Source organism: Ascaphus truei, chromosome 7, assembly GCF_040206685.1.
Source record: "Ascaphus truei isolate aAscTru1 chromosome 7, aAscTru1.hap1, whole genome shotgun sequence".
In the NCBI taxonomy this organism is placed as follows: domain Eukaryota; kingdom Metazoa; phylum Chordata; class Amphibia; order Anura; family Ascaphidae; genus Ascaphus; species Ascaphus truei.
In genome coordinates, this window is record NC_134489.1 from 21,128,163 (window position 1) to 21,153,214 (window position 25,052).

At 43.3% G+C, this 25,052-nt stretch overlaps 2 protein-coding genes across 2 annotated transcripts in view; both read right to left on the reverse strand.

Moving 5' to 3' along the window:
- The window catches only part of BARD1 (BRCA1 associated RING domain 1), a 26,903-nt gene extending 23,220 nt beyond the window's left edge, over positions 1-3,683 (reverse strand). The window contains exons 1-2 of the mRNA XM_075609969.1: positions 3,671-3,683; positions 2,455-2,588 (exon numbers count right to left, since the gene is read on the reverse strand). Of these exons, the coding sequence (XP_075466084.1) occupies positions 2,455-2,588; positions 3,671-3,683 (147 nt within the window). The remainder of the gene's footprint in view (positions 1-2,454; positions 2,589-3,670) is intronic.
- A 12,814-nt stretch (positions 3,684-16,497) lies between these two features.
- ABCA12 (ATP binding cassette subfamily A member 12) overlaps positions 16,498-25,052 on the reverse strand; it is a 159,451-nt gene continuing 150,896 nt past the window's right edge. The window contains exons 56-58 of the mRNA XM_075607232.1: positions 23,601-23,706; positions 20,416-20,553; positions 16,498-19,349 (exon numbers count right to left, since the gene is read on the reverse strand). Of these exons, the coding sequence (XP_075463347.1) occupies positions 19,263-19,349; positions 20,416-20,553; positions 23,601-23,706 (331 nt within the window). The 3' untranslated portion in view covers positions 16,498-19,262. The remainder of the gene's footprint in view (positions 19,350-20,415; positions 20,554-23,600; positions 23,707-25,052) is intronic.

The following is a 25,052-nucleotide window of genomic DNA, read 5'->3' on the forward strand; positions in this document are numbered from 1 at the left end:
CCCCCTCTCCCTCTCCTTTCCCCCCTCTCCTTCCCCCGCTCCTCCTCTCCTTTCCCCCTCCCTCTTCTTCCTCCATCTCCTTTCCACCCCTCCCTCTCCTTTCCACCCCTCCCTCTCCTTTCCCATCCTCCCCTTTCCCCTCCTCTCCTTCCCCCCCTCCCTCTCCTTTCCCCCCTCCTTCCCCCCTCTCCCTCACCTTCTCCCCTCTCCCTCACCTTCCCCCCCTCTCCCTCTCCTTTCCCCCCTCTCCTTCCCCCCGCTCCTCCTCTCCTTTCCCCTCCCTCTTCTTCCTCCATCTCCTTTCCACCCCTCCCTCTCCTTTCCACCCCTCCCTCTCCTTTCCCATCCTCCCCTTTCCCCTCCCTCTCCTTCCCCCCCTCCCTCTCCTCCTCCACCCCTCTCCTCCCCCCTCCCTCTCCTCCCCCCTCCCTCTCCTCCTCCCCCTCCCTCTCCTCCTCCCCCCTTCCTCTCCTTTACCTCCTCCCTTTCTCTCCTTTCCCCCTCCCTACCTCTCCTTTCCCCCCTCCCTTCCTCTCCTTTCCCCCCCTCCCTCTCCTTCCCCCCTCTCCCTCACCTTCCCCCCTTCTCCCTCTCCTTTCCCCCCCCCCCCTCCTCCCTCTCCCTCCTCCTCCCTATTGATAGGAAAATGGGCAGACTCGGTGGACAAAGTGGTTCTGCCATAAAATTGCATGTTTCTAATAATATTGTTACATTAAAGACAAAAATAACTGAATCGAGTAGAATAATCACTGCCTTTTACCAGAGAAAATGTGCGTGTTTACCGTGATAAAGGCTGGATCCATGGAACATATGATATACTGTAGTCGTAACGGGGAAAAAAGCACATAACATGTTGTTGTTTTGCACCAGCTCCATGGTGATTCAGGACTATATACAGAAAACAGTACGTTGCTGGCACATTTCATGAGAGGGTATTAGTTGACAGAGTAAATGAGATTAGTGAGCAGGTTGCGGAGGTAAAACCGGACTGTATTACAGAACCTCTGAGCTGGAAAAGGACAAAGTAAAAGCTGGAATAGTACTGAAGGGAATCGCTTTGGGAACATGATGGGCGTGTGATGCTGCTTTATGGAAGGATTCAGACTTCTGTTAACAATAAGTGATTTTTTTTGTTTATGGACTTCATTGTATGATTTTAATTAAAGCAGTAATTACCCCTACCAGAACCCAACTTTTTTTTTTACAGTTTGGGAATTGTGGGGTCTTTTGGAGCTGAACAGTGTTCATTTCAGCTCTAGGGACCTCCGGTACCCATTATACAGTACTTACCGTTGCAGTTACCAGTATGGCTTCCTGGTTTCTCCAGGTGGTTTAAATGGCGGTTCAGTAGAAAGCTGACGTTGCGGCTTCTCATTGTCCCGCGCAAGATTTAAACGGCCAAAATGTTTGCACTGGAGGGGCAGTGATAACTTCACTGGGAAGTTACTCGGGGGGCCTGGGGGTCCCCAAGACTAAAATCAAGGCAGTTCTTCTCCGGTTCTTCAGCTGTACAAACTGTAACTCTGCAACCATAGGGCAGTGATTTTTAACCTTTTTTTTTTTGGTTAAGGAACCCCTATAATTATATTGTCGAATTCTGAGGAATCCCAACCCTCTCTAATAGCATGTCTGAGATTAGATGTATAGGCAATTCTTATATATTTGGTACAATTTTGGAATGACCTGAAAACCCTTTAGTGATGCCCGGGGGAACCCAAGGGTTCCTAGGAAACCCTGTTGAAAATCACTGATCTAGGGGATCCATGTAAAAACTGAAGGGAAGCTAAAAGAGACAGTGTGTTCATAAGCAGCCGAACCGAAGGTGCTGTTTTTTTTGCACCCGTTTTACAATAGGACGTTTTTTGAAGAAAAAAAACACCTGTAGTTGACCGAGCCACTGATTGAGCCACCTGTGCTGAAGCAGGGATATCCTGAAAACCTGACCTGTTTGTGGCCCTTGAGGACTGGAGTTGCTCACCCTTGATGTAACCTGTAGTTTCCATGACTTCTGTTTGCCGAATGCAGAAATGAAAAATGGGTTAGACGCAAGAGACAAAATGATATTATGAGATTCTGAATATTACCCGTCAGTTCATGCTTTTGACCTTACTATTTATATGTTTTCTTGCCCTGCGTGGCTATCTTCCCCCTCTTTTTCTTCTTCTTTGTTTTATGGAAAAAGATGAAGTGCATTGATTCTGTGTTTCTCAGATATAGTTGATGCCATTTATCATTTTGACTCTGTCACTGATATAACCCTGGCTATTTTTTCTTTCTTCTGCTAATGCTTTGGAGTTCAATCTATTCCCTTAGTTTTTTATCTTGGGCTGTCGGTAAAGATACCTCTGCAGAAATCCTCTTTCTCGGTGTGTATAGTGTAATTACTGAAGCGCATAAAATGGTTATAAGAACATTTTTCTTTTTTTTCGGGGTTCGGTTAGGAACACTCCTAACCAAACATAAGCGTGTCAGTGGTAGATGCAATTTATAATTAATCCACTGACATTTCATGTCTCGAACAAATGAAGCATCTTGCCATAAATCTGGAAGCAAATGCGATTCAGAGATCGAGTTGTTCTTTGCAGGAACTTAAGGATAAAAGGCTGTTCAGGTGCAAAATAACAGAAATTGCTTCATAAAAATCCACAAAAACAGCTGTCAGTAAAATGTACCAACAGCAGCTTGGCTCTGATCTCTGTTGTGTTTCACCAGCTGCACAAATGCACATTAACCCAGTGGTCGCCAACTCCAATCCTCAAGGGCCACCAACAGGACAGGTATTAGGCACATCCCTGCTTCTGCACAGGTGGCTCTGTCATCATGGCTGAGCCACCTGTGCTGAAGCTGGGATATCCTGAAAACCTGGCCCTTGAGGACTGAAGTCGGCCACCCCTTCATTAACCAATGTTCTGCCAGTGAGGTCCGCAGCTGACTGCAGAGTAATACATTGCTGGCCGCAAAAGCTGAAAAGTGTCACAGGAGACCAAGCTTATTAACACTTTACCATCTGGATCCTTTGATTGAATAAAGCATAAAATAAAATAAATTGTATTTATTCACATAAAGAACACACACAGCTTGAATTTACAAAATTATCACAAATAAACACTTACTGGCATGGGGCAAAATGAAATAAAATGTCCACGGAACGAAATCATCAGAAATCAAGTCTCTAGGCATCAATTCCCAGACGTGGGGTTGATGCGCAAAAAGAGCCGTGTATTAGTCCTTGGCTAGGGGCGCTAGCGGCAACCCCTGTATCTCTGCCAAAAGTAAACTTTTCATTTTGCAGGATTCGTTTGCCAATCCTTAGTTCTAACGAACTTTTGAAGCAGGGTGCAATCCTTAGTTCTAACGAACTTTTGAAGCAGGGTGCAATCCTTAGTTACGATGTTATGACCTTTGCACCGCATGCTGTAGCTCAGATGAATCTGATGGAACTTCTTACAAGATGGAATTAACCTGTGACTGGCTGCGCCGGGCTTTTTAAAAACACCAAAAACCTATCTGTATCATGTGCAGCCAATCTTTTGCGTGGGAACCAATCATCTCACCTATAGCAGAGTTCTGCCAGTCTCTATAGACCCTGGCAGAGAGCTTCAGTATAGCAACTGAGCATGTGCGAACCTGGCCCTTCCCCGCTTAGCATACCAGACCACGCCTCCCTCACCTGGCTCCACCATCTTGTCTGCCCTAGCTGCACAGCTGGACATCTGCTAAGATGGAGGTGCAGGCATCTATCCCTCCTCCCTTAACACCCTACTTGGCTAATCTTTTGACCTGGGAGCTGTTTCCAGACACGGGAACCAAATCAGCAGGGGGGCTCAGAAGTCTAAATTATGCATTGCTTACTCCTTGAAGTTTCCTGCCATGCAGTTTAAAGCCCAGTATTACACCCTAAGTGTTACCTCCTGTTCTGGACTAAATTAAGGAAAATCCCCCTTCTGTCTATCATGTTTAAGACAGTTAAGCTAGGGTAACTTTAATTCTTCAATTTTTTTATAAGGCCTATAACTGATACATAACTGGGGGAGACATATACAGTGTAACTCATGATAAGATCCTTGCCACCTTATCCCTGGTGCGGGACACACACACAATTCAGAGCTGACACTCAACGCTTTAACTTAAAATGTAACCCCTACAACTCTGCACCTTATCCCTGGTGAGAGAGTTACGGAACCCCTCACTGGGTCCTGGGATTTGGGCATATCCTGGGACCTGGAATGTAACCCAGTTCCCTGCCCGGTTGTACTGATCTAGTTTGTGCTGAAGCAGGGGGATTTGGCGGTGAGCTGCAAACTGCGTTCTAGGATGAATTTTAACCGGTGGTCTGTGTTCCTCATTTCCTCAGGAATCTGAGGGGATTCCTGAGTGCATGTTTCGGGTAACCCGCAACACGGGCCCCCTTCTACCCAAACACACCCTGACAACATTTTCCCGTAAAATCATCCCAGACGCTCACGCCTGGCGCATCCCGCTGGTTGGCACTCCTGGAACAGTAAAACCGCATACATCATTATTATACAAGCAGTTATATAACACAATTGGGTTGAAGAGCTGACACTCACAATTCACCAATATGGCTCAGGGGCACGCAACCGGGCATAATACCTTTATTTATGGCCTGGGTACCCCTTCACCATTACAAAAAGGGGTTAAAATATTTGCAGGGGGGGGGGGGAATCACAGGTGATCTGTTTTTCTTTGAAGTTGTCAGTCAGGATCTATGAACTATGCCAGGGGTACTCAACTCCAGTACTCCAGAGCCACCAACAGGTCAGGTTTTCAGGATATCCCTGCGTCAGCACAGGTGGCTCAATCAGTGGCTAAGCCATTATTTCCCATTCTAGCCGTTAGTGTCTATAGCATACTTCAGGTTGTATTCTTACTCTTTGACAAAGTCCCCCGTGGGATAAAACGCGTCAGAGGTTTCTAGCTTCGTGATGTTTGTCCCTTTTTTCAATAAATAGTCGTTTTTGTTAGAGCTGCGTTTGTTTTTTTCTACTTACCTCAGTGCACCACTCCTTCCCTTCGTTGTTCCAGTTACTCCTGCTGGTTGCACGTGGATTCTTACATACACACAGTTGGAGGCACTCATTCCGGTGGATTATCTCCCCTTCAGCGTGGATGCACTGGATACAAGCAGCGTGATAGCAGGTACTTCATTGGCAGAGTGGGTTGAGGGTGACGTAGCATTAGCCAGGCTGTTCTCATTGAAGAGTAGATTAGTGATATGCGCTCCAACATTTATATCCAATCTTGAGAAATGATATAAGTCCTTTAGGAAGATGCAAAGGATAGGTACTGGGGCTAGTGAGGTATGTAATCGTAATCATAGCACTTCATATACCAATAATAGGATATCTCTGTCCCTGAAGGTTAAAGGCTGAGATTGAAGAAAATCAGACCTAAAGCCTCATTGGGAGAGTCCTCAAGTAAGTAAAGGATAATGTACTCACAATTAGTATTGCCCCAGTCCTGTGAATCTTGATAAGCGTGCAACCAGGAGAATGAAGGGAAATCCCAAGGAAAAACACTCCAACGCACAGCCAGAAATAGAGTGGGTCCCACACCAAACAAAACTGATAAAAATATATTCTTTTATTGATCCATGTTTAAAAAAGCGGAGGTAAGTACCCTCCTACGCGTTTCGTACCTGGTGGTACTTTATCAAGGAGTCATATGTTCACCCTATGCCAGCCTTTAAATACTGTTTGGGTTTACCCTATTCACGCCAAAAATTGCCCTCAAATGGATACGCCCCCAAGCGCAGTGACGTCAGACGCAATGCGCCCCCGTCATGGCAACCGACCCGCATCCTCCCTGTAGTGCAGGAGATACGGGCACATCCTCGGACAGCTCGACCATGGTCTCCTCCCGCACTGCAAAGCAGTGAAGCGGAAGAGGAACCTATCTGTCGATGCTAGTCCAGGGTAAAAAAAAAGTGACGCGAGTGTACTGACAGGTCGGGAGCAAAATGGGATGCGCGCGCGTCAGTGGTGGCCTACCCACATATGCAATATTGGCTAGGGGGAGCCCTAACATGCTCCCCATAGCATCAAACTTTATTAAGACATCTAACAACAACCAAATAACTTAATGTACCCACGAAAAAGAAAATATACATATAGCACACTGGGAAACATATGACTAAACATCTGATATACAACAAAAAAGAAAAAAATGAAACAAATCTCATATATTAATCAAAATAGATTAGGCTGTGCGTTGGAGTGTTTTTCCTTTGTTCTCATTGAAGACAGTCGGCGATTCTCAATGTCACCCCTTATCACCCCTCCCCCCAACCTGCGTTATGTTGTCCGCTGAGAACTGTTTCTTTGCTTACTCTAGTGCCTCATACGTGTGGTATCCATACTAAGGACATTGAACCTACGCTTTTTAGCCCTTGGGCACTGGTGGCAGATTTTCTCTGCTTTGCTCCTTCTGTATTCTTATTTGACACTAGGTTTTTAGGCTCTGTTTTACGCCCCTCCTGGGCCGATGTGTTTCTTGATGCTAAGAAAAGGAGAAATAATGGGCAGATTTGCATTGGTACTGAGCCCAGGACGTAAGAAGTTGTAAATACAACGTACGAGGGTGCTCCTGTTAGGCTGCTGCCCCCCAGGGATAAAAATGGACCAATAGATGATTAATAGGTTTAAAAAAAAATACCCCCAGAAGCCTATGTGAGTTTAACTCATGATGATAGTATTTTTTTTGTCTGTTAAAAATCATGATTTTCCTAATCTGTAGTTTCTGTGGTTACCATGGTAACCTTTTTATACGGCACTGGGCCCCGGGGAGAGCTTCCTATTTAAATGCTTCTATCTCCTGGACAAAGCATCGGGGTTTAAAATTAAAAGCGACGTTGGAAAGGGCAAGAATAAAGTAGTTGAAAGAATAAAATGCAAAAAAAAAAAGGGTAATCGGCTGATGGTTTAAATATTAGTGATTGACAAAGCTCTCCTTATTATATACACATCTCCTCCTCTCCTTCCATCTCCCCTTCTTCACACTCATGAACTCCACTGCGTTTTGTGCTCACTTCTGCCACCTAGGTCCTCTTCTCATAAGAGCGTGTGTAACACCCCCTGTCCCTATGCCTCCTTCTTCTCTTGGATGCCGGAGACATTTCTCCCAACCCTGGCCCCTACCATATCCCCATTTGCTCTCATTCTCGACTAGCAACCCTCTCATCTGCAGTATCCAACCTGATATTTATCCCCTGCTTCTCTTTCTTCTTCATGTGATCTATGGATTGCACTCTCTATATAACAAAAGTACATGACTTTTTGACCCAGCTTTCGATACTGTTCACCAGTCTTCTCCTACACATTATTCCCTCTCTTCGCATCCATGGCACTGCCCTTTCTTGGTTCTCCTACCTCTCGCACCTTTCCCTCAGTAACTCTTATGCCAGCTCCTCCTCAATCTCTATGGAAAACTCAGTAGATGTACCTCAACGCTCTATTCTAGGCCCCTTACTTTTCTCTCTATCTACACTTTCGTTGTGTGACCTCATTGACTCCTTTGAATTCACCTATCATCTCTATGCAGATACACAACTATATTTATCTACACCTGACTTTACACCTGAAGTACTATCAAAAATTACAGAGTGCCTATTCAATCTCTGACTGGATGCCCCTGCGAAACCTCAAGTTTAACATGGCTAAGGAAGAACTTCATATAACAACTTGTTGTATGAGATAAAGTTCTCACACTAGGCCCCTTTCGTTGCACTCAAAGTACACATTTAGTGTTATTTAAACATGATGAATTCTTCAGAATGAATAATTCTTTAAGACAGGATGTTCCAATACACCTTGTATGTACCACTGACTGGAAAAATGATGTGTACTATGTAAAGAATAAAAAATTATTTCAACAAAGACTGGTGTATTATTCACAGTGTGGTTAAAACATAATTAAAATCCCCAAAGGGAGGAGTGTCTCAAAATTGCTGACAATTAGTGTTTCCCCAAGTCAGATGGGTATAGGTCATGCAACTTTAAGTAGTACCTTAAGGAATAGCAGTAGAACCTTTAATTAGTAATAGCAGTAATAGCTGTAATACTATTATAAACAGAGTTATGATGCAATAGTATAAATTGGATTGTAACCCCGCATATTAAAGTGCAGTTCAAGCAATATCCTGCATGAGTGTTTTTTTTAATAAATCAGTTCTGTAGTAAGAAAAAATACTTTTAGCATTTTCTGTTTTAAAAAACAACAACTTTGAAAGACCAATTTTCTTGTATTCTATTTTAACCAGCCTTTTTTTTTCCTATAGCTGTCCTTTTTCCTAAAGATGTCGCCAAACTTCGCCGATCAATAGACGGAGAACGAATTGACCGGCAGCTATGCAGTTCTTTAGGTAAGTAGAGATTGCCCACATGAAATTATTAAAGTAAAAAAAACAAACAAACAAAAAAAAACCGGGAGCCTGAACTGCAGCTTTAAGGTGCAGTTAGTCCAAATACTTGGGTCTAGGATAGAGACAGAGTTAAATAAGTGAAGAATTATTTCACTAACTCAATAGAATGTGGGACACGCCTTAAGTTGGTCAATCGCTGCTAATTAAACCCCTCTCTGGTATTCATACATATTAGGCAGCATGTTAATACAAGTTAGATACTAAACATCAATCTCATACTGTAGTACCAGCATCACATATCATATAATCCACTGAATTGGTAGGTATTACAGTGGAAATGTTATGCCATATGTCCTGCAAATAGATGTTTTGAAACCAGAGGGACACAAGCATTTACCAAACAAAAAATGCAAGGTTGACTATTATAGTCCTTGTGTATGAAACGTATGTAGTAGACACACTGCTCAAGCACTCATATCTGTTTGGAACTATTCAGTTTCATACACAAGGGCTATAATAGTTAACCTTGCATTTTTTTGTTTGGTAAATGCTTGTGTCCCTCTGGTTTCAAAACATCTATTTGCAGAACATATGGCATAACATAACTGCTGTAGCTATTACTGCTATTACCAATGAGAGGTTGTACTGCTATTCCTTAAGGTACTACTTAAAGTTGCATGACCTATACCCATCTGACTTGGGGAAACACTAATGGTCAGCAATTTTGAGACGCTCCTCACTTTGGGGATTTTAATTATGTTTTAACCACACTGTAAATAATACACCAGTCTTTGTTGAAATAAAATTTTATTATTTTCATAGTACACCTCATTTTTTTAGTCAGTGGTACATATAAGGTGTATTGGAACATCCTGTCTTAAAGAATGATTAATTCTGATGAATTCACCATGTTTAAATAACACTAAGGGGCCTATGCAGAGAGCAGCGCTATTTCGAAATTCGCCATTTTTTGGAGAAAATTGCGCAGAAAACAGCCGAAAATGGCGAGTTATGAAAAACGCACCAATTTTTCTTTTCTATTTCTAAAACTCGCCTCGCGGCTGACGAGAACCTCCATCTCGCCAGTTTTAAAAATATCCTAATGCAGAGAGGCGCGAACGGCATCTAGCGGCTGTTCGCGCCAATAAAATGGCCAATAAAATTGCCTCGCCAGAAAAAATTGGCAAGAAGCTGCCGCTCGCGGCCATTGCAAAGGGAAAAAAAAGGCGCAATTTTTTTTTTACACATTTCTGAAGCGCGCATCTCGCCAATTTAAACTCGCCACACGCATTCATGTTAAACATAGCAGAATTCGCACATTTCTGCATATGGAGAATAAAACTCTCCAAAAAAGCTACTTTTTAATAAATTCGCCAATTTTAAAATTCGCTGCTCTCTGCATAGGCCCCTAAATGTGTACTTTGAGTGCAACAAAAGGGACCTAGTGTGAGAACTTTATCTCATACAACAAGTTGTTATATGTAAGCCGTTATTCTCCCTATGCACTTAAGTATTTAAGTACAAACTTGATCTAAAACAACTAAGAGCGAGCGGAAGGTTTTTCTCAGTTAATTAAAGCAGAACTTCTCATTTTCTCACCCAAAACAGTTTCATTGTTCCCTTCTTCATCATAGTCAACAACACTACTATACACCCAGTCCCATAAGCACATTGCCTAGTGGTTATTTTTCACTCTTTCCTTCCTCCCACATATAAACGCTGTTGCTAAATCTTGCCATTTCTTCCTTCGCAATATTGCTAACATACGCCCCTTCCTATGTTCCACTATCACTAATACATGCCCATGTTCTCTCCCGCAGTGATTACTGCAACATTCTTTTATCTGGCCTCCCTGCCTCACACCTCTCCTTTACAATCCATTCAAAATGCTGCTGCTCCAATCTCCTGCTCTTCTAGACGCGTATGTATCTGCTTCTAACTTTCTAAATGCTCTCTGGTGGATTCCTATTCATTTCCGTAACTACAAAATTCTTCTGTCTTTAAGACTTTATATTCCTCTGCGCCTCCATATCTCAACTCTGATCTCGCGTTACACCCCTACTCATCAACCCACGGGTGTCTCATCTTTGCACCTTTTACCTCTACAGCCCCATCCCGTCTTAAAACCTTTTTCACTAATCTCTCCTGACAAAGTGAGAATATGACGTAAGGGGGAGGTCTGACATAACAGCACTGGGATCTATGCAACCATTTTAAGTCAGCATCCATCTTAGGTTTTGTCTGAGTGAACGGGTTATGAGATGGACGTTTTTGAATGAGGTTTTTGCTTTCAACTTTCAAGTGAGAATAAACCAAGCAGCTAACTGACAAAACCTTGAGAAGAAGAGCACAGTGCCAATGTTATGAAAATACGAGACAGATAGGCACTGTCCGAGGGGGGGGCAATGTGTTCTATATGTAGAGTAAAAGTCACCGGCTTGTATAAGGAATATAGCTGAGTCATTTCATTTCTAAATATGCCTCCCATAATAATGCTTTAACTCGATGTGTTCGTGTGCATAAGTTTGTTTACCTTTTACGTTTACGTAGTGACGACACGCAACCTTGTAGAGTGGGCGTGGGTTTAGTATTTTGTGTATAAATAATGCCTGTATGCTACCATGTCTTTGGGAGGGTTTTATTTTGAAACTCTCCTCTGCGTGTGCACCGCACAAGCAATAAACTTATTTGTGATTCTGCAAAATATAACCTCAGACTTGTGTTTTTATTCACAACTTTTAACATTCCCTACCTATGGAACACTCTTTCCCTCAGTATTCATCAAGCACCTTCACTTTCCACATACAAAGCCCTGCTGAAAATGCACCTCCTAAAAGAAGCACCTCATAACCTTTTTTGCTCCTCTATTATGAACTGCAGATTCACTTGACCTACCCTGACTGCACTTTCACACCTGCTGTGTCTGTAAGTCTTCCAACATACCACTTAGATTGTAAGGTCTTCAGGGCAGGGGCTCCCTTTGCCTAATGTTGGCATCTACCTATTGTGCTTATGAGCCAAGAGGACAAAAGACTTTGAATTCTTTGCTTTTTTGGGGTAGCCACATCAGCATATCTAGTTTTGTTGGGTGGATTATGGATGCTTCCAGCATCACCCAGTCCCTAAGCTCTGGTTTGTTATGCCATTGTACTAACTGCCCCGCTTATGCTGCCTTAGGCCTCGGCCATGGTTATTGTTGGCGGGCGGAGGCGCGCTGAGGCTGAGGAAAGCGGGTGCTTCCCCTGGCCTTAGACAGCGCGCCGTCTGGGGGCGTGTCGGGGGGGCGGGCCAGTGAGGCGAACCGCTCACGTGACCGGCCCTGCGCTACGGCAAGCGCAAAGATTTAAAATTTTCCTAAGACCTAGACTTCAGCGCGCTTGCGGAAGCACAGGTGAACCCCTACTAAAGCCGCTCTCATTGCGGCTGTAGGGGCTCAGTGGTGAGCGGAAGCACGCATCAGCGCGCCTCCGCCCGCAAGCACTATCCATGGACGCGGCCTTATAATAGGAGACCAGGCATGGTAGCACTAGACCCCCTGCTCTTCTTGGTTGAGTGAGTACCCCAAAATAGCAAAGAGATACTACAAGACACTTTACCCACTATAGCCCACGCCCTACAATTATGGGAGACTTTGAAATTCAAATATAAACTAACCTCAAGGAGATCCCTGATGACACCTCTGTGGGGGAACGTGGAATTCATTCCAGGTTTATCCAAACATGCGCTTATGTATTGGTCAGGGGCAAGAATATTTAGATTAGTAGACCTGAGCCAGAATCTCAACCGTAGGGTTAGACAGTTCGATTACTTCTCTACAGAGTAAGGTATCCCCAGGAGTGAGTTATTTCACTATTTACAACTAAGCCTTGTATTCCCAGACAAATCCCAATGTCTCCCTCACAGGGTTTGAGAAGCTATGTTTTGTTGGAGAGGGACAGAAAAGGCCGATCTCGCAATTATACCCACACTTTGCTTTCCCAGATCCTCATCCAGTGCTGCTTCCTATCGGCCCGCGTCACTCGCAAGCTTTAAACTTTGCAGAGATACCGGCGCCCCCCTACAGAGGTGTGTATCTCGGGAAACAGGGGATCCTCGGAGCTGAAATTAACGGGGGTCAGCTTCGGAGACCCCCTATGTCAATCATTTGTTTAAAAAAAAATGTAAAAATTTTTTTTTTTAAATCGCCTGCTTGGATTACGCCTTTAACATGTTATCACCAATTTAAGGTGAATCTGTACACGATTTGATAAAAACCCTCTTAATAAGCAATTCTCATTTTACAGGACAAATTGTAAGTACTGTAGAATATATGGTGGAACATTACTGTGGTTTGTAGAATAGTAAACGCAGTGAACTCGGGAGGAAGATCTCTGATGTCAAAGAGAAGGAGCGGCTCAGTGAGTAACGACACTGACTGTTTGATGCAGTGGAACCTGGTTCAATTCCCGGTGTCAGTTCCTTGTGACCTTGGGTAAGTCACTTTATCTCCCTGTGCCTATACAAGAACATGCTATTATTATTATTATTATAATGTCAGTTTAAAACACAGTATCATATTAAAGCAACTAGTTTCATCCACTTCCAGCGGCATGGCTTGTACCACCAGCACGGTATAAAAATAAAATAATTACAATTGTTAGGAAGAGAGTCATAATTACAATTATTTACATCCAGTTTTCCATTTCTTATCTGATGATGGTTTAAGTGTCGCTGTGAATACTTAAAGCAGCAATCCCGCCTACCCATTTATTTTTAATAACTATTATTTAACAGAATCAGATCCGGGGGTCCTCTGAATCTGAGCCACGCTATTATTAGTAGTTTGGTCGACCTCTCGTGGCTCTCATCCAGCTGCGGACCTCCCTACTCACTAACTGTCTTACGCCGGGCCCGCACCGGAAGTAAGCTGGGCTTGGCTTCTGGCGTGCGCTGGCATATTAGGGTGGTTTTATATGTATTGTTTTTTTTATATGTATCTGGGTTTTATATATGTATAGTTTTTTTTATTTATGTATTGGGGAGGTTTTTTATATGCATTGGTTTTTTTTTAATATGTGTTTTTTTTTTAATATGTATTGGGGGTTACATGTATTGTTTTTTTTTTATATATGTGTCTGTGTTTTTTAAATATGTATATATGTATTGTTTTTTGTATACAGTGGTGTGAAAAAGAAAGTACACCCTCTTTGAATTCCATGGTTTTACATATCAGGACATAATAACAATCATCTGTTCCTTAGCAGGTCTTAAAATTAGGTAAATACAACCTCAGATAAACAACAACACATGACATATTACACCGTGTCATGATTTATTTAACAAAAATAAAGCCAAAATGGAGAAGCTATGTGTGAAAAACTAAGTACACCCTTACTGCTTCCATAGGAATTAAGATGCTAAGTAGCAGACAGGTGCTGTTAATCAAATGCCCTTGATTAATTGATCATCAGCAAGTGTGACACCCTCTATAAAAGCCAAAGCTTTAGCAGTTTGCTGGTCTGGAGCATTCAGGTGTGTGTTAACACAATGCCAAGGAGGAAAGACATCAGCAATGAGCTTAGAGAAGCAATTGTTGCTGTCCATCAATCTGGGAAGGGGTATAAGGCCATTTCCAAACAATTTAAAGACTATCATTCTACAGTGAGAAAGATTATTCAAAAGTGAAAAAGATTCACGACAGTTGCCAATCTTCCCAGGAGTGGACATCCCAGCAAATTCACCCCAAGGTCAGACCGTGCAATGCTCAGAGAAATTGCAAAATACCCAAGAGTTACATCTCAGACTCTACAGGCCTCAATTAGCATGTTAAATGTTAAAGTTCATGACAGAACAATTAGAAAAAGACTGAACAAGTATGGTTTATTTGGAAGGGTTGCCAGGAGAAAGCCTCTTCTCTCTAACAAGAACATGGCAGCACGGCTTAGGTTTGCAAGTTGCATCTGAACAAACCACAAGACTTCTGGAACAATGTCCTTTGGACAGACGAGAACAAAGTGGAGATGTTTGGCCATAATGCACCGCGCCACGTTTGGCGAAAACCAAACACAGCATATCAGCACAAACACCTCATACCAACTGTCAAGCACGGTGGTGGAGGGGTGATGATTTGGGCTTGTTTTGCAGCCACAGGACCTGGGAACCTTGCAGTCATTGAGTCGACCATGAACTCCTCTGTATACCAAAGTATTCTAGAGTGAAATGTGAGGCCATCTGTCCGGCAGTTAAAGCTTGGTCGAAATTGGGTCATGCAACAGGACAATGATCCCAAGCACACCAGACAATCTACAACAGAATGGCTGAAAAGGAAAAGAATCAAGGTGTTGCAATGACCCAGTCAAAGTCCAGACCTCAACCCAATTGAAATGCTGTGGCTGGACCTTAAGTGAGCTGTGCATAAACAAATGCCCACAAACCTCAATGAACTGAAGCAATGTTGTAAAGAAGAGTGGGCCAAAATTCCTCCACAACGATGTGAGAGACTGATAAAGTCATACAGAAAACAATTACTTCAAGTTATTGCTGCTAAAGGTTGTTCTACAAGCTATTGAATCATAAGGTGTTCTTAGTTTTTCACACATGGCTTCTCTATTTCGGCTTTATTTTTGTTAAATAAATCATGACACAGTGTAATATGTCATGTGTTGTTGTTCATCTGAGGTTGTATTTACCTCATTTTAAGACCTGCTAAGTAACAGATGATTGTTATTTTGTCCTGATATGTAAAACCATGGAATTCAAAGAGGGTGTACTTTCTTTTTCACACAACTGTATATGTATTGGGGAGGTTTATATATGTATTGTTTTTTTTAAAATATGTATTGTTTTTTTTTTTTTAAATATGTATTGGGGGGTTAAATGTATTGGTTTTTTTTATATGGATTTTTTTTATATGATTGGGGTTTTTTTATATGGATTTTTTTTGGGGGGGTTATATGTATTGGTTTTTTTTTGTATATATTTGGGGGTGAGGATTTTTTTTTGTCGTATTTGGAGGGGTAGGGTATTTTGGAATGTATTTTGTAGGGAGGGAATGAGAGTGAGGAGGGGGGATTGAGTGAGAGTGGGGTAATTGACGTGGGGGCGAGTGTGAGAGGAGCGTGGGAGGGAGTAAGAGTGAGACTCAGGTGAGAGAAATATATGTGAGGTGGGGGGCAGAGATTGAGTGAGAGTGGGGTAATTGATGGAGGTGGGGGAGAGTGAGAGGTGAGACGGGGTAGAAAAAAAACATGGGAAGACGGAGGAAATAGAGGAGAATTGCGAGGTGTGAAATGGGGGGCCTCGCAAGACTGCCCACAAGGGGGGGGTCCCAGTCGTAACTTTAGTCCTGGGACTCAGGAAATCTGTCTACGAGTCTACCGGGCCCGGTGAGTAAAGAGGTCCGGGCCCTCTGCTGGGAACACCGACCTGATCTGCAGATGGGACCTGCTGGGGGAAGTTACCGAGGGAGCTTGCAAGGAGGGTGTCTGAGGCAGCATGCTGTAGGCCAGTGGAAGGGAGGCTTCCCATCGGCACCCTAAAGTAGACACCTCTGCAGGCCCCCTCCACATGCCTCTAAGAGGCTCCAAGACAGCAGGTAGGGTCCTCTCCACTCTCCCCCTCCATCCCTCACTTATTCCCCCCCTCTCCGCTCTCTTTCTCTCCTCCTCCCCATCTCCCTCCCCTCTCTTATTCCCTCTCTGCCCCATTCTCATTCCCCCTCCCTTCCCCCCTCCTTCCCCCATCTCTCCCCCCGCTATCCCCCATTTCTATCCTCCCTCCCCATTTCTCTCTCGCCCCTCCCCTCTCTCCAATCTCACTCCTTACCCCTTCTCTCTCCTCCATTTCTTTCCACCTCTCTCCCTCATATATCTCTCCTTTCTGCCACTTCCCCCCCTTTTTCCTCCTCTCCTCTTCTTCTCCCCTTGTTCCCCCTCATTCCCCCCCCCACCCTTTTCTTTCCCCCCTCCATTCCCCTTCCCCCCGTTTTCTTACCCCCAGTCTCTTCCCCCTCGCCCCATCTCGCACCTTTCTCTCTCCCTGCCTCGATCTCTCCCCCCTCTCTCACTTCCTTATATCTCTATCTCGCTTTAGGTTTTAGATCTGTAATCCAAATTTCTTTACAGACCACAAACTCTGTATTATTGCAAAACTTTTTATTGTCTTTGAAAAAAAAAATCACTTTTTTTGTTAAACAATTAAAAAAATGGCACAATTAACATCATCCATAAATTAACATATTTGCTCCCTATTAAATAGTTTTTGTTGTGCTGCTCACATGGTATGCCCTTGGGTAGCTACGTGCTTTTTACTTGACATATTAGAGAGGAAATGAAATCATCTATTTAACATGCTACTGTATTGTCAAAAAGACTTTCGTCTGAGGCTCACAGAGCAGAAATATCCCCTGACTTTGATTTACATTATTCTAAGAGTTGTGTACTCCCATTAATGCAAAAGACCATAAGCGATCAGTTGGATTTACTTATTCCCTCTTTGTAAACAGGAACTAAGCTTGGGTGAGCAGAGTGTTGGAGAAGGAGGTGGGTCTGCTTGTAAAAAAATAGAATGAACTAGCACTCACCCTGTCTAACACAATTCAGCCAGAGGTGCTATGATCCTGCATTCACGCCGCAAGATGCATACAGTATAAGCCTGACAAAGGCCAGGGGGCCTCGAAACGTTGCTCTATTGTGCATACATAACCGTGTTTGTCTGCTATCTTTTCTTCTCTGTGTGCTGATTTTTTGATGCATTAAAGAAGAAACTTGGTGACACCAAAAGCAAAACGTTAGTCATCATTATTATTATGATTATTATGATTATTATTAAGTGTTGATCCAGTTCGGGTTTTTGCACGATCACTGATAGGCCGGAAACAAAGAGAGAGAGCCTGCTATACACAGCTGTCCTGGATTCGATTTATTTGAGCAAGTGTATTAGAAAAGGCAGCCTAAAACAAATGATATGTTACCCATACATGTAAGCACCAACCTACAACATACTGTAGTATCATCATCATCTCACTCACAATTTTAATTGAAACAAAAAAAACACAAGAGAGAAATCACTCTCTGTGTGTGTGCAAAGTGCTTGTAACGTGTCTTTACATTTCATGGGTCGCTGTCGATTTGATTCCAACTTTTCCTCGGAACATTCTACAAATGATTATTAAAGTTGCAAAATCCCTTCCTTCACATTCATGGAAAGGTTTCAGGAAGAAGTCACAAAACAATTGAAGGTCAACAAAATGTAGGTTTCCTGTAACGATATAGGGATTTTATCATTGCTGCTTACGTGGCACAGTATTTATTAAATCCCTTTTATTTCCAGTATCCCTTCCAGGATTTATATGGACGTCACATAGAAAGCCGCAACCGGTAATGTTACGGCTTTGTATTGGCTCAAGATTTTGGCAACCATTTTGTTTCCCCTGAAGGAAGATTTAAACCTAATAACTCAGGAACCAGGTGGTCACCTGAGATGAAAATAGTGTGGTTCAGTACGGGGGGGGGGGGGGGGAGGACCTCTGGTTCTCATCCGAAAACAAAAATGCAGTTAAAAATAATTTTACACTAAAAGTGTTACACAGTATAGTAAACATACACAAAAGTACACCCTAGAGCAGGGGTGCGCAAACTATTCGCGCTGCGCCTCTGCCTGACCCCCCCCCCCGGTGCTCGTGCCCCCCCCACCTTGCTTTCCGGTGTGCGGGGGTCATGTGACGTCACACGGCATCACAAAGCCGGCTGAATCAAGGTAAGTGGAGAGTTGCAGAGGCCTCACGCGATCCCCTGGCATTAAATTAAATGCCTTGGGGAAGAGCGCGGGGCCTCTGCAACCGCCCCGCGCCCCCAGAAAAATCTCGCGCCCCCCAGTTTGCACACCGAAGCCCTAGAGGTAGGTAACAAGTAGGGAAATGTTTTAAAGTCATTATTCAAAAAAAAGCTATCTTAAATGTAAACATTATTTTTGTTTTATCAAAAGATCAGAGTAAATAATTATTGATTACTGTACATGCCTATTTTGGGATATAGTTCTTCATTCTGTTAATTGTGCATTTCTGCACGGTACGGGCTTTGGATGTTAAGGCTTGTGGACAGTGGCCATTAAAACATCTCCTGATTTCTCTTGGCTCAAAAACTTCTGTATTTAAAGCCCAGTAAGGTTTGAATGTTGTGAGTAACTCTTATTTGCTGGTCAACTGAAGAGCTACAAATTTGCTGCATGTTTCTGGACCGAAGGGTTAACATGTATTTGGCACCCCTAGTCTGTCCTACAAAACCACACATGTCTTTTTGCAAATGACATTAGCAAATGCTTCGTCTTCTATTAACCTTCTGTGTGGCACTTTTACCAATAAGATGCGATACAGAAACACATTGAATCGTATCTGAAATGTGTTTTAAGAAGTTGAAAGAACTCTGCAGGTGAAATGTTCAAACAGATTTTTGCATTGCTGCTTCACTGTCTATTGCAGGAGTGGCCAACTCCAGTCCTCAAGGGCCACCAACAGGTCAGGTTTTCAGGATACCCCTGCTTCAGCACAGGTGGGCTCAATCAGTGGCTCAGTTGTAGACTGTATTTTGTGTCACCCATTTAGCATTTCTATGACTGTTTGCTGATAAGTCTCTTGTCCTAAATGTACAAAAATGCTTTAAAAAGTCTGTTATCTCTCTATTCAGTTTTTGATTTAAATCTACAATGTTAGTGTATTGTAAATGAAAACAGTGTCCGGTTCTCTTCAGCATTAAAACAAAAATGTCGTCTAGTCCAGAGGTTAATGCATTCAGCATTTGCATTGAAATAAGGTGACGTTCTTTTTATAACAGGTGTTGGCACAAAGGTGCTTGCACTGAGAATTCCTGATTATTCTTCAGTCAACATTCAAGCTGTCGGGACTTTTCTAGGTTATGACAACCTGGCTGAACTCTTGGCTGTTACCGGTGGAATTACCGGCACTTCCCTGAGATTGGGCAAAGTTGATGAAAACCTAGTGAAAGGAAACAAGAAAACGCAAAGGAAACGTCAATGAAATTACATTGGTGTTGCCCTCCAATTATAAAGTGTGTTGGGTACTGGCCAGTGTGAGAGGTGCAAGATTGCGGTAAAGCTACGAATTTAGGGCGTTAACATGGGTGGGGTTTTTAATATACTGTTAGGAACGGTTTACATTTGTCTGGCTAAGCTTCTTGTGGCAAACATAACACCTGAAAACAAAGCAGTTATGGGAGGGGGTAGGCAACTCCAGTCCTCGAGGGCGACCAACAGGTCAGGTTTTCAGTGTATCCCTGCTTCAGCACAGTTGGCTCAATCAGTGGCTTAGTCGTTGGCCAACTCCAGTCCTCAAGGGCCACCAACAGGTCAGGTTTTCAGGATATCCCTGGCTCGATCAGTGGCTCAGGCTTTGACTGAGCCACCTGTGCTGAAGCAGGGATATCCTGAAAACCAGACCTGTTGGCGGCCCTTGAGGACCGGAGTTGGCCACCCCTGTGTTATAGTGACACAGAAGCTATTTGGCAGTGTGTTCAATGCTTGTAACTTATGGTGTTATTGAAGCATCCGCGATAAATATGGTTCTATTATAATCTGCCAGCTGCAAAACTTGCACAGAAATAGCAGCAGATTTAGCAAAGAGCGGCTTGTTCAGGACTTGCTGCTAAAGATGGTTGAATGGGTCGAAATTCCATTGTCAGGTTTTCTGAATTGAATTTTTCTGAATTTTTGAAAAAAATAATCTCTTAAATATTTGTAGTCACAACAAACCCCCCCCCCCCCCCCCCCCCAAATTCCTCAAATTTTGAATATTCTCCCCATTTAGTAGGGTGGGAAGGGATGTGTATTTGTGCAAATGTTCAAATATTCTGCAATAAAATAAAAATAAAAAGATGTGCGTAATATTCTTCCATTTTCTAATTTGTTAATATTTATTTATTTCTTAAAACTCCATTTGGCTAAACCATTTGCCCGCCTGCTTGCCGCCAAATGATAAAGGCTTTCCATTGCCCTGACTGTTCAGGGAATGAATGGGCCGGGGGGGATAATTCACAGTGTCTCACCTCGTCCAGGGTCGTTTGACTGACTGAAAAGTGAATGATGTTTAAAGCCGTCTTGTTGGATTCCAGGAGATCGAATATATTGGCCACCCCTCCTGCAGACACGGGCACGTGGTATTCCACCATGGTGAAATGGTGCTCCTGCCAGAGGAAGACAGACATATGCTGACTATTAAAAGAAGATGGTATGTAATTGGAGCGGAAACCAAGAGGTAAATGTGCCCTTCCCACTTAATACGGGGGTTTCTCACGAAAGATATGGAAACAGCATCTCCTGGCAACATTCATGGAACTATAAGCATGTTATAGTGACACAGAGTGTACCGGAATGTGCTTAAAGAAGCGCGCAACTGTTTGCAGTAACCTTGTGTGGTATGCATTGAATGTGCAGGACTGTACCATGGCAATTATTATTGTAAGAAAATCCCACCTTTGTTTATTACATTGTATTGTAAAGTGCTTCTAACTTGGACAGCACAATGTAAGAATACAATGTGAATACCTTCTTGGAGCCAGCTACACTCATAGCCCTCCTTAGGCCGCGCTTGTAGTAACGGCGACGTTGCCCGAAAACAAACGCATTGCCGCCACCGCATGCGTTTATAGTAAGCGCGATGGCGACAATGTGACGGGGCGACGTCGCCGTCGCGAAAACTGGTAGCCGGCAAAATTAGATTTTTCAAGGGCTGTTGCCTCATGTGACCAATCAAATGGCGGGAAACCCGCGATGCCGCCGCCCGGCAAAATATAACTTTCGCCGGTGGTGACGGCGACGGGTGACATCACACGTCGTGTCGCCGTCACCATCGACGGCACTATAAGCGCGGCCTTAGGCTGCGCTTATAGCTAGGGCTACGTCAACGTGACCGCGTGACGTCAGCCGTCACGCCATCCCTATAGCGTTTCCTGCACTCTGTGCAGGAGACAAGAGAGGGCGAACGGAGGGCGTGGCGGAGGCGTGGCCGTGAGCGGTTCGCCCTCATTGGCTGACGTCACGCAGCGATTGCTGAAGAAATCTAAATCCTTTGGCTACCAGCGATCACAGCGCAGTCACAGTCACCGTAGCCCTAACTATAAGCGCAGCCTTAGGCTAGGTCCCCGGTGGCCACGGCTGCGGGCGCGACACACACAAGGCACATCCCTCTATGGGGCAGGCCCCTGTCAGCGTGTGTGCGTGGGCGCACAAGCCACGATGCGCGACCACCATGGCCAAAAGACAAGATTTTTGTCTTTTGGCGCGGCGGCCGAAAATTGGCCACGTCACGGCGGCGGTTCAGCCAACGAGGGTGAACCAGCCGCGTGACATCATGGCCGCGCCCCGCCGCGCATTGTTAGAAGTCCACCAGGTCACACTGCTGCCGGGAACGAGCACTGCCAGGCCGCGTGGCGCGCGCACTGGGATCTTAGCCTAACTGTGAGCAGTCATTTATTCAACCGGTCTCTTTGTCTGCACTTTGGCTCTCTCCTCAGTTCTGATACTATTTATTTTCATGGTAAACACACCATTATTCCTTTATTAATCCATTGCCCATAAAAATGTGGTGGCATCAACCGACTTTTAATAAAGGAAATAAACTTTAGGATTAGTAATGACATGACCAGCGTTGGAAACACAAATGGTTGTATAATTGTAAGGCAAAGTGGAAGGAAATGGCGGTGCATCTGCTGCTGCTGAAGATCACATCTGACCAAAAAATATCGCAAAGAACTAGGTGCACAAAGGGTTTATTAAAGGCACATTAAAAACAGCAAAAAAATACCTCTGACGCGTTTCACGTGGAAACCCACGCTTTATACTCTTTGATAAAGCGTGGGTTTCCACGTGAAACGCGTCAGAGGTATTTTTTTGCTGTTTTTAATGTGCCTTTAATAAACCCTTTTTGCACCTGGTTCTTTGCAATATTTTTTGGTCAGATGTGATCTTCAGCAGCAGCAGATGCACCGCCATTTCCTTCCACTTTGCTTGTAGATACCTCAAGGCAGGAGCACGCCGACAGGACAAGGGAATCCCACAAGGTCAGCAGTGAGTAACTTTAAACTTGTTACTTCATTTATGTGATCAGTCCACCCCTCATCACCACACAAGATTTACCTATAACAGGCTAGTGGTGTGTGTATGGGAATCTTATATTTTTGGACGTAAGGAATCCTGTGTCTAACAAACTGTCTATGGCTATGAAGAGGTTAAAGATTTAAAGACAAAGTCTTCTCCCATTGAGCATCACAGAAGGGGGGTACGCCTTCTTTTCTTTGCATAATTGTAAGGCAAGTCAGTTTTGTTTAAGGATTCCGGTTTTCGGCTTCAACCGCAAAAAAAAACAGATTAAAAAAAAGCCATCGGCCAATCATTGGGTGTTTTCGGTTAAAACCGTTCAAGCCCGAAAATGTCATTTTCCAGCCAATGATTTTTATTGGTGGTGGCTCGTTTACTGTAAGATTTAAGGAAGTGCTGATACCGGCTCTTAGAGGGTCAGGACAGTATGGAATGCGTTGGCTATGTCTGTGCTTCTGTCCTGATATGTCTGGGCTATTTAGTTCATGCTAATATTTTGCTGCGAGAAAAGAAGGGGGTTGACAGGGCTAGCCCTTTAAATGTTTATAGTGAGTGCACATAGGTTTCTTTTGGTTGCCCTGTCAACCCCCTTCTTTTCTCGTTATATTCATTCCCGCATGCACCCTATTCATGTACAAATCTACTATACCTAAGGAGAGCGGCAGTATTTCTAACGATGTAATATTTTAATAATATTAATAATAATATTTTGCTGCTCAATGTATGCTTGCAAACATTGCGTGATAAAAAGAAATATGATCCTACACTACTTGATATAAAAAGAAACGCATGCAAGTAACAGCATCTGTGTAGGATTACACCCTCTTGATATGTACGCCAATGACCATTGACGCGTTTAATAAATAAAATAATAAAAAGACAAAACTATATGAAACCGTTGTTTGCAATTTTTTCTTGGTACGACGAAAACACTGGGGAAAAAAAAGAACAATTTCTCGCATGTTGAAAAGTATTAAAAAAAATATTTAAAATAAACCGAAGAAACAAAAAAAAATAAAACACCAATAAAATGTAATCCCTAGTTACAGTATGTTCAACCAGATACTACACTGTATCAAGCGTCATCATGAGAACAGAGAGATGTGTAAGGAAAGACGCCATGGACAAGCCGTACCTTCAGATATGTATCGGGAAAGTGGAGGTGCATGAAATCGGTGAGCCCATCGACACTGACGGATGAGTTTTTCAAATGCATCTTAACCGTGAAGCCGCTTCCGAACCTGAGAACAGAAATGATGATTATGTTCCTACCGTCTGCGTGTCCAGTCATGGTGGGGGCCTAGAACTTTCTAGTAACAATGATCTCTTGCGTTTATTTCGAGTCTGTTTCAAAGGCCCTCTCAGGTGATGCTTGGTGTGTATTTGTACAGTAACGTCGGGGTTGGGATATTGACATTCCATGGATACGGCTCTGTTCTGCATATCTAAGAACGCGGCATCGATTGCCAAAGCTGCCGTTGTCAGACCCTCCTGTGAATCAATTCTTAGGAAATTACCATTGGCTACTATTTGTTAAGCAGCCATACTACACCCCTCTCCTTTTTTTCTTCTTATTTGTATATGTAAAGCCTGTGACAATGTATAATTCTACATTCTTACCCAAGCTGGCAATTGTTTGGCGCTCCTGTTATAAATCTGTCAAAATCCTGATTGTGTGCCTAACATAATGGCTGCTTCAGTCAGTGTAACTCAGCAGCTACAATGTATCCTGATATTACTAAGGTAACATTATCTATTGTTACAGTTTGCAGCTCACTGCTGGGAACATTGGCAACAAATAATCACAAACAGGAACGTTTTGCAAAGATCTTGCACTGCTGGGGGTGGGGGGTGGGGGGGGGGGTGGGCTAAAGCCTGCTATAGAAATCAAAGGATGCTTTTAAACTCATTAAAACATTAAGAGTTGAATATTACAAAAAACAACAGTCACTATTATCCAATACTACAGAACTTATTTATTTAAAAAAAAAAAAAAAACATATAAGATTTCACATGTTTTCATGCTTTTAAAGCCTCTGCAATATATTACTCTGCGTTATTACTGTGTTCCTTCAGAAACATTTGTTTGCCCTTATTTAATGTATCAGCCATTCACTGTAGACTGCACTGGGCTCTGGGGGGAGCTCCATTTTAACCTCCCGGATCCTTAATATTTCAAATGTGTGTATCTCTTCAAAGGAGCTTCAGATTTTCAACATAAATATAGCATTGGAAAGGGCAAAAAGAAATGTCAAGTAAATAAAAAAAATACAAGAAAAACCTGTCGATCAGCACAAACCGCTGCTTTAAAACTGCAATCTCCCCCTACTTTATTTTCCACCCCTTTTCTTACATGGTGGAACCCAGCTCGTCCTACTGGGCAGCCCTTTAAATCCCCCCCCAAAAACAAGGATGTGATTCCAGTAACTTGAGCGGTAAGAATCCCAGAACCCGGCGGGCCCCGGAGCTAAACATCGCGAGGTTCAGCTCTGAAGGAGCTGTGTAAAAAGGGGCAATTCTGTGTTAATTTGTGCGCTGAACTACTTGGTGTGTGTGTGTGTGTGTGTGTGTCTCGCGCGTAAGTGTA